The sequence below is a fragment of the Monomorium pharaonis genome, chromosome 5, assembly GCF_013373865.1.
Source record: "Monomorium pharaonis isolate MP-MQ-018 chromosome 5, ASM1337386v2, whole genome shotgun sequence".
Classification (NCBI taxonomy): domain Eukaryota; kingdom Metazoa; phylum Arthropoda; class Insecta; order Hymenoptera; family Formicidae; genus Monomorium; species Monomorium pharaonis.
In genome coordinates, this window is record NC_050471.1 from 19,958,375 (window position 1) to 19,972,301 (window position 13,927).

Sequence of the window (13,927 nt, forward strand, 5' to 3'; positions counted from 1 at the left end):
ATAACATCAAATATTGTTCACAAATTAGATATATTTTAAAAAATTCTTTAAAAATTATTATTTACCAAATAAATTAATCATGCACGCGAAAAATATGTGCACAAAATTTTTTAATCTGCATCTCACTTTATTCACGTATTATAAACACGTGAAATTATGCACCAAAATTAGTGCACTCCTAAAAAGAGTTTAATTCAGTCATAGATTCTATACACATTTTTGTTCACATTTTGATAATCTATGACAATTATTATACACAAAAATAAACTTATCGACTTAACGACTATTCCATGTTAAACTAATGATACTACCTTATGTCCCCCTCAAGAGAGAGTAAGAGAGAAGTCACTGTTGCGTATTCGCTGCGAGCAGGCTCACGCGCTTGGCACCGAGCTTGCTCTCGCAGGTGTCTTGCCGGCGTAAATTCTCGGTAGACGGTGCGGTCAGGACAATGAATCCTTGCTCTGGTTTTTATATCTTTATTCCTCTTCTTTTACAATGTGGTTTCACTTAACCTAATACTCTCTAATGAGAACGCACTGCTGAATCGCTCGGGTTAATGGTTAACAATACCGCGTGTCAGTAAGATGTGCACTGCACGGGGAGAAAAACGCTTCTGCCGGAAAGGATGGCGAGGACTCGAGAGAGGGCCGACGGGGGGCGAAGGTTGCCGATGCCGGCCGATTGCGTAAGGCCGCGGGTTGCCGCGTGGAAGGGGAGTCGGGCCTAGGAACGTAGACACGAGTCAATGTTAAAATTACAGCAAAGACGCGACAGTCACAAAACTTATAGGATACATTTTTTATTTTTGAAAGCCTTGGTTTTTGAAAAATATCAATCTGTCATTAAAAATGAATTATCTTATATATGTCAACTTTTCTACGGAAATAATAATTGCGTATTGCATTTATTAGATATATGATTTGTGACGTGACGTTTTTCGTCAGTCACAAGGGCCGGAGTGCCCGACCGGGAAAAGGTCATTTGGGGCCGCTCATTACCCCGAGCAGGGGAGGAGCGGCCTCTCCTTTTCTAAATAAGATTTTTGTAGTTCTTAAGATACGTAGGTATTCGCTAAGCGGAAGTCGCGACCCGCGGGAGAAGTGGTGCGCCAAGATGACCATTTGTGATCAACGGAGCAGCCGTCGAGAGAAGATGAGTAAGAAGCATCGACGACCGAGCGGCGGGGCCCCGGACAGCCGGAAGACAGCGAGCAAGGGCAAGTAATTGCGTACAGTACCGAGGTACGTTGGAAAAGTCAGGGGACAAACACTGCCGTTATACTGTATTGTAGAGAAAGGAGCAGCAGTCCGGTGCAGCCGGAGGCGACGCCGGGGAGGAAGCATGCGCCCTTACACTCGACAACCAGAGTGGAGGAAGCCCCAGCCGGCGTGGTAGCCACGGCTCCAAGGAATAGGCCGGACGGGGCCCGATCAACCCCGAGCCGGCCCAGCGGCAGCCGACACGGCAAAGGACATGGTGACGTGCAATCCGCGGCCCTCGAATTACGCGGCGTCACGACCAGAGGCGCCCTCGGACGCTGAGATCCTGCAGGACGGGCGTAGGACCCCCATCGACTAGCGATCGGTATGCGCAAATCGAAGCGCGATCGATGTGCGGGCCGCTGCCGGCGTCCGCGGCGCCCCCGACCGCTCACGGTTCGTCACTGTTCGGCGAGATAGCAACGAGAGCGGTTCCACGGCCATCGACGACGCTACCCTGCTTGTAAGGCCACCACTTCGACCACGCGGTAAGAGCGAAGACGGCCGGCCCGGCCTTTAGTGAGAATTAATTACCCTACCGAGCGTTCGGTGGGCGAATCTATTATTCTCGGGATACCGAGAGTCGAGTCACCGCGTAGCAGGGCCGTGTCGATCTTCGCCTTGTATAGATTAGTTATTGCGCCTAGTGTCTCCTCCCTCGGAGGGTATGTCGAGCCGACAGTCGATCTTTGTATTTGCGTAAGAAGTAAAGTCTCGCGACGGGATAGCGCGTAAAGTAATATTCGCCGGGATTCATCTGCCGCATACCGAGAGTGTGAGCCGGTTGCGCAGTACCGAGGCGGGCTTCCGCAGATGAGAATTTCTGTACGAAAGGCGCCAGTTACGTAGCAGCCTATCCCGTTCATCGCCTATTAAGTATTGTTAACGTCGTGTGCCGTCATATTGAACGTAGATTGTAGTCTGTGTAGAGTAAGCTTTGAGCTATTGCGAATGTTGAGCTAAGTACGCTATAGCCGTACCAGGCAGTTCTGTATAACGATTAGATTTTAATCGATGACAACGCTGTTGCCATTCTAACTTCAATACATGCTTATTATATTTATTCAGTCGATCTAGTTATTCACGCGAGACCTCTCCTCTCCTATTCCGCGTACCGAGAAAGAACCTCGCCCCTCTACCATTTCGTGTGGAGGCGGGCTAGCCGGCATTCGGCCGTCGTGCGAAGTATCGAGAGTATTGCGAGTTTTGTGCGGCGCGGATTACGCGCCTGGCGCCCAACCTTTTGTTGAGAAGCACGGCGAAGTTGTAGACGCGAAGAGAAATTAAAGTCGCAGATTTTTTATTTACAAGTAGTTCTCTCTGTCGAGATAATACAATAATACGGTAAGAATTTTCTATGTATACGCGCGTCTTTGCGTATACATAGATACATATTTTTAATAAAATATAAAATGAAATAAACGTTTGCATCCGTTCTTAAACTTTACACGTGCATTGGAAAAAATTCTTAATTTAAGTTTTTAAGTTATATATTATAAATAAATTTTGAACTCTTTCCTTTTCAGTATATTGATTTGAACTCCTATAACATAAAATATATTATTTAAAGATGATAATTCGGTTATTTACTTTATAAAATTTATATATTATCAATGTTACGTCCGATATTTCGGTGTGGGTGGACGGTAAGGGATGAAATAGAGGTTGTTGATTTCACCCTGCAAGAGGAAATAAGAGAGAGAAGAGACCAAAAAAATTTTGTGTTTTACCTTATGTACATTTTATTTATTCTGGAGCCTATTTTCACTGTACACGGCTTCCAGGCTTGCCTTTTTGGTGAAGGCTTATGGGCTACAGTATATCCGGGGGGAGGGGAGGTACAATAGATGCACGGTCCCGCGGAGGGGTTCGTTTTGCGATATCTGGCACCTCGATCTAGTGGCGAGTGCTTGGGGAGGTTTTACTTGGTATCGAACGGGTACCGGTCGCGTCCGAATCCTTGTCGGAGCGATATCGGAACCTTGCGGTTTCGCGGGTTGTCTTTGGGAGGTTTTTATTATTTTTTTTGGAGGGGGTAACGCGAATGGGCCCGGTGAAGGAGGGTCCCAGTATGTTGTGTTGGCAGCGTCCGGAAATGGAGTTCGGTCGAAGACCGATGGGTCGAACTCTCCGAAAGAGTAGTACTCCTTTTTTAGGCGTTTAGGTTAGCCCTTCATCCGCCTTTATTTTTGTCCATGATCTTTCTAAAAATGCGGTAGCCATTTTCGTTAATTTCCTTGATAGATCGCGGTAGAAAATTTTATCTCAATGGTGAGCGTAAGGTTATTTTTATGAATGATTTTTAGCTGTAAAAAGTTTCGATGTGAGGCGATAAAAATAAAAAAAAAGGGGGGGGGGTAAGGAATTACAACAGTAACGCGCCTCAGACAGGCCAAGCACGTTACTGAATGGAGAAGGAACGGAAAAATTTGTGATGGTAACGTGCCTCAGACAGGCCAAGCACGGCACCGTAAATGAAAAGATGGGAGAGTGATATGGGGAAGAAAATAAGAATTTCCAGAGATCTTTGCCGAAGTCGAGTATAATTTCCGATCCTTCTTACAGTTTATACTTACAGTATTGTATATAATTTCGCTGTAGAACCCTTCTGTGTGATCGGTTTGGTCAGAGTAACGTCTGCCAAACTATCGGATTAAGACTAGTCGAATTTCACCAAATTTCGCTCGCTTATATATCATTAGCTTGGTGATGGTGCGGCGAGGGGATAACAAAATTCGGGGAAATTAGGGTGGTAAATCGTGGAGTAATTTGTTGATTATTTCCGAAATTGTTAATACTATTATTTAAAGAAATCATCTGTAATACATTATTTTAACTTGCTATCAATATTCTTTTGTCGCCTTGTTTCTATCTTTGTTACTTTAGGAATTATTAATCTGCCCTTTTTTCACTATAGAGATTTATAAAACTTTTCGTAGCGCATGCTGGTTCCGCGTGATTAATAGTATGAATAAAGTTGTACTTAAATCGCGAGATTTCGTTTATTAATATTAAGATTAGGAAAAAGGCAACTGTATTTTGAAGCATATCTCCCTTTCCCTTTTTTTTTTGACCATCATTAAGTAAAGAGAAGGTTTAACTAATTTAATCTATTGTTTAGTTGATACTTTATAGCTGTTTAGATTTTTACTTGTATTTTGATAGCAATTGTGTGTATAAATTCGACTCCAGGATTTATCCTTTTTTCCGATGTCCTCTTAATTCGCGTGATTATAATCAAATTATAATATTAATAATGCTAGATTAGTTTTGAACATGTGAGCGCGTCACGCTTGCGCCGCGTGGACGGTGTGCGGACCGCGACGAGCGCGTGATTGAGCGCGCGCGCTTGATCAGCTGATCGCTGGATGAATTTAATGTCTCTAATTTTTCGTATGCGCACAGCACGATTGTCAGGTGAATGTTGAGTCTTCTTGTGTTTCATCTTTTTCTTGCACGCTGCCCGAATGGCGCGACGGGGGAGGAGAATTTCACGGGCGGCCAGAAAGAAAAGAAATTTTCTGCGCCGGACGTAACAATCAAAATTGTTCATTTTATACCACGTAATAAACCTTACGTGATAAAATATTAGTTGTCATCAAATAAGATGGCAGGTACGATTGAATGGGTTTCCGACAGTACGGGCATATATTCCTCTCCAACCGACGAATGCAACTGATAGAAACTCGATGAGCGCACGGTCGTAGCTTCTGTACTTTTTTGTCGTTGTAACAAACGGCGCATACTTTTTCATATTTCATGCAACACAAAATTATTATTATTATTATTTGCAAACAATAATTTGGCCTACTTCAATACACCAAATAATGTAAATGCCAAAAGTAGAATTCCGCCTTTAATTTTTAATATTTGTTTAAAATTTACATAATTTATATTATTTACCCCAAAAGTGTTGCTTTTCCCAATGTTAAGTGCAATGCCATGCACAAAAATATTTGTAAAATCAATCACAAAAAGTTACAACTTTGTCATCATTAAAAACTTTGCGTGCAAAATCATGCACACGGTTCTTATTACTCAAAACCTACAATGTTTTCAATAACTGTAAAAGATGTCACTTTGAGAGGGATATCTGAATTTACTTCTGAATATTACATTCAACAAGGACATTAGCATTGTATATATCGGCAAATATGGATGGCTCTATGAAAAACATTAGTTATATATTGAAATAATTAGTACGTAATAAATGTTTGTCGATGATTTATCGCGTACTTTACATTTTTTACCAATAGTGTCGATTTTCCCCATCTTAAGTGCAAAGTTATGCACAAAATATTTGGAAAATTAATCACGAAAAGTTGCAAACTTATCGTCATTGAAAACTTTGCGTGCAAACTCATGCACACGACTCTGATTACTCAAAACCTACAATGTTTTCAATGACTATAAGGTTGTCACTTTAAGGTATATCTGATTTCTACTTTTAAATATTACATTCAACAAGAACATTAATAATATTATTTAATATTACTATATTTTTTATAATTTGATGCATATACGTTAATAATAATATTATTTCACGTATAATTACGTCTACTCTTGCCTCCACGACGAGTTTTTTTCTTCTTCCTGGAACTGAAACTATATAAATAAATTGTAGAATGTTGCAAAAAGATTTAAATTGATAATATTATTTGCTGTTTATAATTACAAGTATATTATCAAAATAATTAAAAAACGATTGTTTTCTGGATTAATTTGAGTGTCCGTTTTCTGTACGACACAAAACTTTTAAAAATTAACATAACTTACAATTTTCCTGCTCGTGCTGAAATTCTGAAAGTCTTTCAGTATTAATAATTTCTACGTTGTCAACGTTGTTGACAATTTCAACATCTGTGTCTTCCACGATTTCATTGTGTGCTTGTGGAATTGCTTCTGATATGCCAGGATCAAGTTGAAGAGGCACAATTTAATTGATACAATTTAAAGTAGGAATGCGCACAAAAATGATTTTGCTTCTTCTGTGCGTATTAAAAAAACTACTAAACATATTATTGCGCATTAAACATATTCCTATAGATTAATTCTAAAATACACAGAAATAAAAGCATTTAGAGCTGCACAAATATAATTTGAAATGTGTTCAAGCAAAACCGAAGGCGGCGAACGGAAGTGACGCGTCAAGCGAAAATAGTCAATCGTGAACAGCACACATAGAACGTATATTTAGAAGTCAACACTTTCTATTTACAGTATGTACAATTATAGGTGAATCGCGCGAAGATGAATGTTCGGCGGGGAGTCGAGAGCCCGCACTTGCTACCGGTCAGAAAACCGTTAGCGCAACCGACACAACAGCTGACTATTATCGGGGTCTCGAAGCACGAGACTTAGCGCGCTCCGCGATAAGCGAGCAATCGCTACTGTACGGAGGGCGGACCGCGAGAACAATCACAAGCAGCGACTGTTGCTTCGGGCTTGGTAAAATCGCGACGATTTAAAGCGAGCGGATCTGTCAAGTGCTTCCTCAAGATCAGCTGACAAAAGACTCTGTGGTCACGGGGAGAAAAGCTAGCCTCGCCGACCAGCCACCCCAAAAACCCGGGAGGGGGGCGAACCACGAATCTCATCCGAAAAGGCATGACGCTAGCGCGTGAACACTCGACGGTTTGGCCTATGACGGTCGCTCAGCTGATCTGACTGTCACGGCCGTCGTGTTGCTATGCCATGCTCTCCTCGCTACAACGGGGGTTTCGAGAGCATTGACACCAATGTGCGAATGCTCGAGATCGAAAAACAAGAGATTTACGAAACTGTACAAAAATATATAATTTACTCTGAGCATCGTCTCTCGATCCCGAACAAAATGTTACTTACAAAACTCTTTTTCTTGTTGAAATAAAGGATGTTCTTGTACAAGATCCTCAACATTATTTTCCAAATTTTGGTTAACTACCATTTCGACTTTTTCAACGATTTCTTCAATCGTTTAACCCTCTTGGTTCTGTTGAAAGGTCTCAGGAAATCCTACTCGCACGAGATCCTCAATATTATCGTTATTTTCTACGTGTTGATCAATTGCCATCTCTACACTTTCAGCGATTTTCTCAATGCTTTCCTCTTCGATAACAGGTATCTCAATATTAGTTACACGTCGAGGCCTGCCTTTTCTTCGCACTGTTTGATCAACTAGCGGATTTGGTGTGGCAAGTTGTTCATTCCGGGGCCGTCCTGGCCTCCTTCTTTGAACATTAGTTTCGTTATTCGATGCCACATTACGTCGTCTGCTTCTTATAGCTGCCTCTGGCGGTTCAACCAAAGGCAGTTGTTCCACATCTCGAACTGCAATTGAAAATAACTCTTTTACTTTACAGCAACTGAAACAGATTATTAATTCATTCTTACCAATGTAGCCTCGTCTTCGTCTGCGAATAACGTCGTTTTCGCGAATAACCATCTCGTTTTCGAAAGCAGCACCTAATAATAAATTGATAAAATGTTACACAAAAATTAGAATGCAATATTTACAGAATCAGTCAAAAGTTGTCAAGTATTTTGTATTTTAAAATTAAATTAATTATAAATTTGAAAAAAAACCGTTAAATATTTATAAATATTTTCTTTAAAATATTATTAAAATATTTAACATTCAGTTAAGAAAAAAGTTTATACAATTAAAAGAATTTTTTTAATTAGTTTATTAAAAGTCCATGTCAATATTTTTCTCAATTATAAATATTTATTTCAAACATTAATGATTATTTACATTCAATTAATAAATGTAAAAGAAATTAACATTTCAAAGAAATTTTATTTCCTTTTATTTGTTATTAATAAAATTATTGTAAGACTTTTCTTCCAAAAATTATTTGTTAAAAGGAAAATTTAACAAACTTAAATATACGGTTTAAAAATAATAAATTTGAAGTTTGTCTTTATTGCAACATGTTACGTTCGATGAAAATTTTTCAATGATTTCATCTCACGTTCGCGCACCGCGCTCTCGCGTGCTCCGCCGGAGCACCCGTCTCACCGAGCGCTCCCCTCCCCACGAAATCAGACGCGCGGAGTATCAGCGCGTACACCCTACGCTTATACTCTTTATTAATTTTATTGTTATCACGTGCGTAATTATTACCTCAATTGTTAAAGCTCAAACCCATCGAATCATGCCGCGTATAGTTAAAAATTTCATTAAAAGAGCAACATTCTTTCGTCGCCTTTCTATTACTATTAACGACAGGGTGCAACCGCCACCCCTCAACTCTCTTGTTAATTGATAATACTGCAATCCGTCGCAGTCATGCTATAGGTCTTTCACATTATTAGTAACCTGGAATAATGTGAATAGTTGAAAACCATGCGGTTCACGCGTGACACCCTTGCGCTACCGAAGAGTCGGTCCAGCCGCGGAGCGCGTGTACCAAGTGGGATAGCAATAGCTCGAGCATTATTCCAATCGGGAAGTATGAGTAAGATAGAATAAGTAAAGTAATTACAAAGGTATGCGGTTTAATTGCTCCGCTCACAGAGGTGATAGGGGGAAGGCGAAGGAAGCATTCGAACGCTAATCACCCTGGCTACCTCTTGACCGAAGTTTATATTGATCCGAATAAAAATTAGAAACTATGAAAATTCAAAAGTAATGGTTATTTGTCGCGGAATTTTCCATGGATTTGAGCTTCCCTACACCCGCGTACCCCTAGGACCCCCTAGTTTTCGGGTATATAAGGAGCGCGAGAGCCTCAGGAAGCAGCATTTTCGCTCCCATAACGAGTCGCGCTGCCAGTAGACGTTACTCTGAAGAAAGTACTATCCACGCGATAATTATTAGCCTTCGTGCTCTTACTACTACAAGGTATACTACATCGAGACCATTAAATTCTTGATAGAATTTAAACAAGAAACCGAGCAGTGCGTAAGTAATATCTCTCGTACATACAAGCGCCGTAAAATCATTGTCAAGTGTAGACTCACTCAACTTTGTTTAAAATAAAGTTTTTGTTTTCTCTCTCTCAAAGAGAAAAATCTGTTCAATATAACTGTTTCTTTTTTTTTATATATACCTAGTGGCTAAAAAAATCTATTAGTCCGCGAAAAATTATTAAGTGGGGCAAAATACGGGGCAAAACCATCCTCGGTGCTCCCAAAAATATTCTGAAGCGATATAGCGACTTCCCTGAAACCTCATCCTGGAAGCTGGGCGCTACGATTCAGGCGCCTGCTTCCTCCCTGAACTTCAAGCCAGGGGCGCCTACCGGGGCGCTTAAGCTAGAAGGTGTCCAGGGGACAACGGGCGCCTATTAAGGCGCTTCTCATCCCCTACGTCGTCCCTCCATCTAAACTGTGCACCATAGGGCAGCCCTTAGGGCGCTCTCCGTCACAAACGCCCCATCTTTCCTTTGGCGTGGGATTTGTTGCGCCCTCCCTGGGCGCTCCCCCCCTCACGCAGTCTACGCCTTGTCGCAATTAGTACGCTCTTCCTCCCAATAATATCCGAGAAAGTACCCACAAAAGAAAAGAGGTACTCTCCTTTTTTTATTATCACTTTTGGCCTAAAAATCAATTCCTAAAAAGCACCACTAAAAACCGCGTCATTCACGTGACAGGCAGTAACAACGCGAATAATAATAAGAATAACTATCATTGATCTCTCTCTCTTTCTCTCTCTCTCTGTGTTGACGTACTCTCGGTCCGCGTCCGTGTGGAACGGAACAAGACGGGTAAGAACGGAACCCGAGTCAATCTCTCACATACCTTCCGTGGGATGGTACGGGCTGCCCGCTAGGGCGCTTATCCCCTGCACTCCCCTCCTTATTCCGTAAGGCAATGGGCTCGCCTATTTGGGCGCTTTACCCCCACGGACTTATACAATCACAAACTTAATAGATTGACTCGATTTCTCATCTAACCCAGCAAAATTACACCGATTAAACATTTCTATAAAAATTAAAAGAAAGGAAAATAAATATTAACAGAGAGAAAGAGAGGAACATTACACAAATTACACAACTCTTGCAACACTCGCTTATCCAAATTTACCTGCCTGACACGTGTCTTTTCTATATAATCATGGGTTCGTTTAATAAATTTGGTTCACTACCAAACAGTGCGACATCATGCCACGGTCTCGCCGAGGAGGACGGAAGCGGCAAATCAAACGATTAAAATGGCGTCTTATCGAGGCTGGAACGTTCGACCCGACCGTCTTCGATCAACCTCCGCCCCCCGACACCTCCCCGAGACGCCACGGATCACCGGGCCCGTTTGGGCTGCCGCCTCCACAGCCTACCCCCTGCACCCGCCCAGTTCCCCCGGCACCACCCTGCCATAGCGCACCAAACTTCGCTCCCTTCAGGCGCCCGCCGCCCCGGTTACCCCCAGGGACCGACATAGCCCCTATACGCGCCCCCACGCGTCCCGCTAGAGTGGACCGTCAGGCCCGTCCACCCCAGCGACAAGGCCCCCGCGTCACTAGCGACGAGGCCTTCGTCGGATCGCTCCCCAAACTCGCCTTATCCGGCAAAGCGACCCCTCGGTCCGTAGAAACTTATAGAAGGCTTCTCAAGCCCTTCGAAGGAGCACCACCTCTCAAAGGAGCAAAACAAGCAGGAGAACAATAAAACAGTTACGCTCCTGGGGAACTACGGGTTACGCTCGGCCCCGGTACTTCCTGCCTCCCCCAGGACGTAACACAACACAACGGAAATTTATTGCAATCACTTACAGTTTTGAAAGTGCATAATTATTACTTTATAATCAAGCTTTGTGCTAACGAAAATAATGCTAAGAAATGTATAAATGTATTTTGATTATTAGCTTTGGTTGCCTATAGTTTTTATTAAAAAAACATTTGTTGCACTGCAATGATGCAAACTTTAAACTTATTTAAAATGTTGCATAACTTTTGCGGAGATTTACATTTCATTGACTAAATTTTATTGTTGATCTTATGGGCTATAATCTATTACCTGGTCCAGCATCAGCGCTCAAATTATCTTGGAGAAAAGAAACATTTTCCAGACTATTATTTTCGTCCAATTCGTCGTCCAACTCAATGTTTTCTCCGACTACATTATTTGGACGTCTAATGTTTTCATTGTACATAAATACTAAAAATTGTAAATACGACGTAATTAAAAATTCTCTTTTAATTTCGAAAGTAGTGATTATTTAAGTAACAAAAAAATAATGTTAATACTAACTTCTCGCTAAATAATATCGTCTCTGAGCAGCAACGTTATTTAAAAAATCTTCAACAGTATATGTTCGAGATTAGAACAGTTTCATTAGAATTTTAACATTTTCTTTTGCTCTGTTTTATCCGCGAGTAGTGAGAGCTGCTGACAGCCATCGCGCTCATTGTTCATTCATTCGATGCACCTAGTCGCACGGCGCTGTCACTCATCACGCGCGCGTCTTTCGTTGTCTCGCATCGTGGTAATTATGCACAAACAAACATGCCCCAAAAAGGGCATGTCAAAATCAATGCCTAAATAAGTCTCGAAATCAGTTCCCTTGCCGCCCCTTTTTTCGCCTCCGCGATCGTAATTGTCTTAAGACGCAAAATTAGTCAGTCTCTCGCAGCGCGGCACCAACATTAGATCGTCCCGCAGATCTCTCGCGTCATCCGCCGATCCTAGCTGCGGGGATTCACTTCTGTTCCATCCCTAATTCGGCAACTTATGTCAATTAATTCTTAAGTTCGAGTATTCGTGTGAATGTGTGAGTGCATCATGTTAATGCGCGGGTGGCCGTATCTTTCCCGCGAACGTCCTCTGCCTCGTGCACAAGATCTCCGTCGGATCAGATCCGCGCGCAAGATTTCCGGATTCGCGAGAGCTTCGATCTAGAGGCTCTTCAAGATTTCCGCGTCGATTACAGGCAGCGTAATATCGAGACGTGTCAAGATCTCTGTAAGATTGTAAAAGATACGATTCGCCCCTCGCTCCGAACGTCCGTTTTTAAATAAATAATTAAAGAGTGAATGACACCATCGCCTCCTTTTTCTTCCTAACACCCCCCGCGAACCTACCGCATTCCTCACCACTCACTTCGCGTCTCAATTGGGACGGATCTCGGCATTCTCTGTGCGATCGCGTTTACCCTACGCACGCACAAAGAGTATAGCTAAAAATTATTACAAATTTTAATAGTACAGGATAATTGTTTTGCATTTTAGCTGCTAAGGTAAAAATTAATAATAAATAGTTTCAGTTACCGTCCCAATTCAAATTCCATTTCAGCCTGCTGAATCTGGAAGTCCGCTGCTTATAATTGCCGTGGACGATCGTAGGCTATTCTACATCCAGCTTCTACGCTTCTATAATTTGCGTTGATCTTGACTTTACATAATTCATCTGGAATTATTTTTAACATTATAAAATCTATTTTAATAATATTTTTTTATTTACAAATTTACTTTATTTTCATAATTAGCTACCATTTTCTACACAGTTGGACGATTACCTATTGTTTTCGATGCGTGTAAATGAAAATTTTCACATGTATTATTTGTTCGAAATGGTTTTTTATAAACTGATATAATATTTGATAATGGGAGCCAATATGTTCGCATGTACGTCCCGAATCTTTGCAATTTGTCTCTAGCTGGTTCGTTCCTTTGCCATACACGATCTATCAGACTCATTATATGTGCCACTCCTTCATTTATCTTTTCAGATGGCAAATGAGCGACCGCATAACTTTTTTCCAAGATGTAATCATAATCCGTAGATATATTTAAACCTCCCCATTTCTTTGCAAGAGCCTATAATAAAATATTATATTACTACAATGAAATATTATTTTTTTTAACAATTAAATAAATATAAACAATTAATGTTAATTTTTACACGCTATAAACAATAAAAGTAAAGAAAGATAATTACTTGTTTAAAATGGAAAAGACACCCCGCGATTCTTGCTGTAGGAAAGTTATCTTTTGCACTGTTTATTTGTGCCTTTTCGAAATCGCTAGTGATCGTTGTAATATTATTTTGCATTTCAGGAATTAAATCAAATAATTTTTGCCAAATAGCAGTATACATTGCTCTGGTTTTTGAGCTAGTTAATGCAAAAATAGCTGGAAAACCCTGGTAAAATTATTAATATTTTTATATAATTTCAGGTAAACATTTTTCTTTTTTGATATTAACACTGTTATTTGTGTTGCTAATATTATATAAGATGTTCTGTCATTTTTTAATAATTTTCTTCATGTAAGAGAGACAATGACATTTTATATATTTTCTTAATTATATTTTCTCATACCTCATTCACAAAACTGTAACAAGTCCATATAACATTAATTAATAACTATGTAACTACCTGCCTGTGGCTGCGGAGTAGCTCACGAGCGGTTCGAGCGAGGGGGAAAAGGAAAATAATCTTACTCGGTTTTCTTAGGTGATTAACGTAGCAACGCCTTTATTATATTTGAGACAAAAAGAAAGAGTAATTTACATTTAGACGACAGTACTATCCATGTAGCACAGCAGCATCTGAAAAGCGCTCCTAAAGCGCTACTGCGGGTGCAGGATTTCAGCGCTTTTTTAGCGCTTTGGAAGCACGTAAGCGCTTTAAAAGCGCTTTCAAAATCCACTATAAAAAGCGCAAAATAAGCGCTAATAATCAGTGCAGGAAAAATTTTTTTAGCACTTTAAGTGCACTCAAAATCTACTGATGAAAGCGCGTTA

The 13,927-nt window shown here is 40.9% G+C and overlaps 1 protein-coding gene across 1 annotated transcript; it reads right to left on the reverse strand.

Annotated features, from left to right (window-relative positions):
• Window positions 1–11,186: 11,186 nt before the first annotated feature.
• Window positions 11,187–13,279, reverse strand: LOC118645790. Its single transcript, XM_036287500.1, has 4 exons — window positions 13,121–13,279; window positions 12,699–12,999; window positions 11,435–11,494; window positions 11,187–11,341 (listed from the first exon to the last, which is right to left on the reverse strand). The coding sequence occupies exons 1-4, from the start codon at window positions 13,277–13,279 to the stop codon at window positions 11,187–11,189; spliced, it is 675 nt and encodes a 224-aa protein (XP_036143393.1).
• Between the last annotated feature and the right edge of the window lie 648 nt (window positions 13,280–13,927).